Source organism: Solanum verrucosum, unplaced genomic scaffold, assembly GCF_900185275.1.
Source record: "Solanum verrucosum unplaced genomic scaffold, falcon-dt-bn FXZP01000289.1, whole genome shotgun sequence".
Lineage (NCBI taxonomy): Eukaryota > Viridiplantae > Streptophyta > Magnoliopsida > Solanales > Solanaceae > Solanum > Solanum verrucosum.
The window spans coordinates 535916-538088 of NW_026020016.1; the positions used below are offsets into that span (position 1 = coordinate 535916).

The 2173-nt window shown below is 31.1% G+C and overlaps 1 protein-coding gene across 1 annotated transcript; it reads right to left on the bottom strand.

The window, feature by feature from the left end:
• Positions 1 to 305: 305 nt before the first annotated feature.
• Positions 306 to 1643, bottom strand: LOC125820881 (acetyl-CoA-benzylalcohol acetyltransferase-like). Its single transcript, XM_049500305.1, has one exon. The coding sequence runs from the start codon at positions 1641 to 1643 to the stop codon at positions 306 to 308; it is 1338 nt and encodes a 445-aa protein (XP_049356262.1).
• Positions 1644 to 2173: the final 530 nt, after the last annotated feature.

Genomic DNA, 2173 nt, shown 5'->3' on the forward strand with positions numbered 1-2173 from the left:
TTTATCAAAACGGCACCGTAGGATATTTCGATGTTTTCTTTATAAATTATTATTTTGCTTATTCGCTAAAATTGTATAAGAATAGAGGAAATTTAAATTGATGATTTTCACAACTAGTTGGGTTTTAATAGGAAGAGAAAAAAATAACTTAAGAAATTCAAATTACATATCCAAACAAAACTTTATTTTCAAATTTTATTTCAAATTTAAAATTATGACTCAATATTGCATGTCCAAACGATCCCTAAATAAAAAGTACAAACAAAACAAGTACCAATATAACATAATGGAAAAGTAAAATAATATCAAAGATTTGCATTGCGTATAAACATGAGAGCTTTGATGTCATCGTCACACTCAAATAGCTGCATATAGATTTCCTTCAAGTCCAATTGCACACCAACTTCAGAATGAATATCCGTATCATACAACCAAAACATTTGTATATCTTTCATACCAAAAAATAGTAAGGCTGGCTTTCCCAAACCAAAATCAGTATCATGAAAAGGGAAGTTGCATAAACTTGAACATAAAACTTTGTCAACTTCATCATTACCTCCCCATTCTGGTGAACTATCACTTTCATTATATATATTAACCAATGTTGACACTATTTCATCTGGTGAAGCTTTGTTACAAGAAGCAACGACTTTATTCACAGTATCCCTGATTAATATTATGAAGTGATGCAATTTCATTTTAGTCTCCCTTGGTACGAATTTTATTGGTACATCGATTCTAAAATTTCCCATAGAGTTGTTCACTTGAGGTAAAGATGATTTAAAACGCAAATTCAAAGGAAAGTACATTAGAGAAGGCCTGACATACCCATTTATGATTGCTGAAGCACCGATGAAAGCCCTCCAAAGGAATGCTGTAATAATTTCAACCCTTGACGGCTGAAAAGTCAAAGCTCCACATGATTCATCAATGCATTTTTTTCTAAGCCTTGACATAGCAGCCTCACGAACAACGAATTTCTTAACAATAATATCTTGGTGTATAATTGGAGTGTAGGTTGACTTGAAAAGTCTCGATATATCTCTTGTTGGGAAAATATTACCCAAATTGAAGCTTAGAAAATTAATTTTTTCAACAGGAGTTTCCATTTTACACACTTTTGCGCACTCAAAAACAAATTTAAAATATGAGAAACCATCCATTGCAGGGTGTGAACCACTTAATGAGACTGCTAGGCCACCACATTCAAACACGGTTACTTGTGCCGTTACAATTGGTGAAACCATTAAATTAGTTTTATCTATATTTTTGTTTACATGTGGCCAAAATAAAGATGCAAGACTAAGGTCCTTGCGTGTTTTCTCTAGGAAATTATCAAGTTTACAATTGACCTTGGCCTTAGTGTAGGAAACACCTTGATCAAGACAAAGAATCGAACATTCATCTTTATCGTACCTTCCTGCGGCTGGATAAACATGAGTTAATATCTTTGAAATAGATTGTTCAATTCGCTCAACGATAGTGGAGTTGTTGATGAAATTATTATTAGCATAGAAAAGAACAATCGGGACGTGTTCTTTCTCAGATATTTGGTCGAAGAAAGAGAGGTTGTAATGCTGAAGGTGAGGAGGAGTAGGTAAAAATGGCTTAATGAGTTTTGTGCATAAGATTTCAATTTCCATTTTGCTACACAACTCAACTAAGGCCTAACTATAAAAATAAAAAGGCAGCATTTAATAAAAGTTTAGAACACTATATTGTCACTATCATAAATACTGGACAAATATTTATTTGAATTTGGAGGAGGTCACTGTCTCAAATAAGGTAAAATTATTCTATTTTCTACTATATTATAAAAGAGAGTTTAGACCCAAATATAATATATAATATTTAAGAATGGGACTTTTCTCAATCTTCAATATTTTATATATATATATATATATATATATATATATATATATGTCACAAATGAAAAAGTCTCAATCAAGGAAATGGAAAAGTCTGAATATATCATTTACAAATGACTTAAAAAGCATTAAAAATTACAATAATTACCAATTTAAAATATTTAAAATTTCTACTAAAACAGACTGGTTAAAAATTAAAGAGGCATTAAGTTTATATCTAGAAATATTAGAAACTAAAGACCTAACAGACAGACTTTGTAACCACAGGGGTTTATATTCTTCAAACCGACCAACCCTAGTCAACC

Bases quoted from the DNA above. Each gene is read 5' to 3' on its own strand.
- LOC125820881 (XM_049500305.1), bottom strand. From the start codon at position 1,643: ATGGAAATTGAAATCTTATGCACAAAACTCATTAAGCCATTTTTACCT.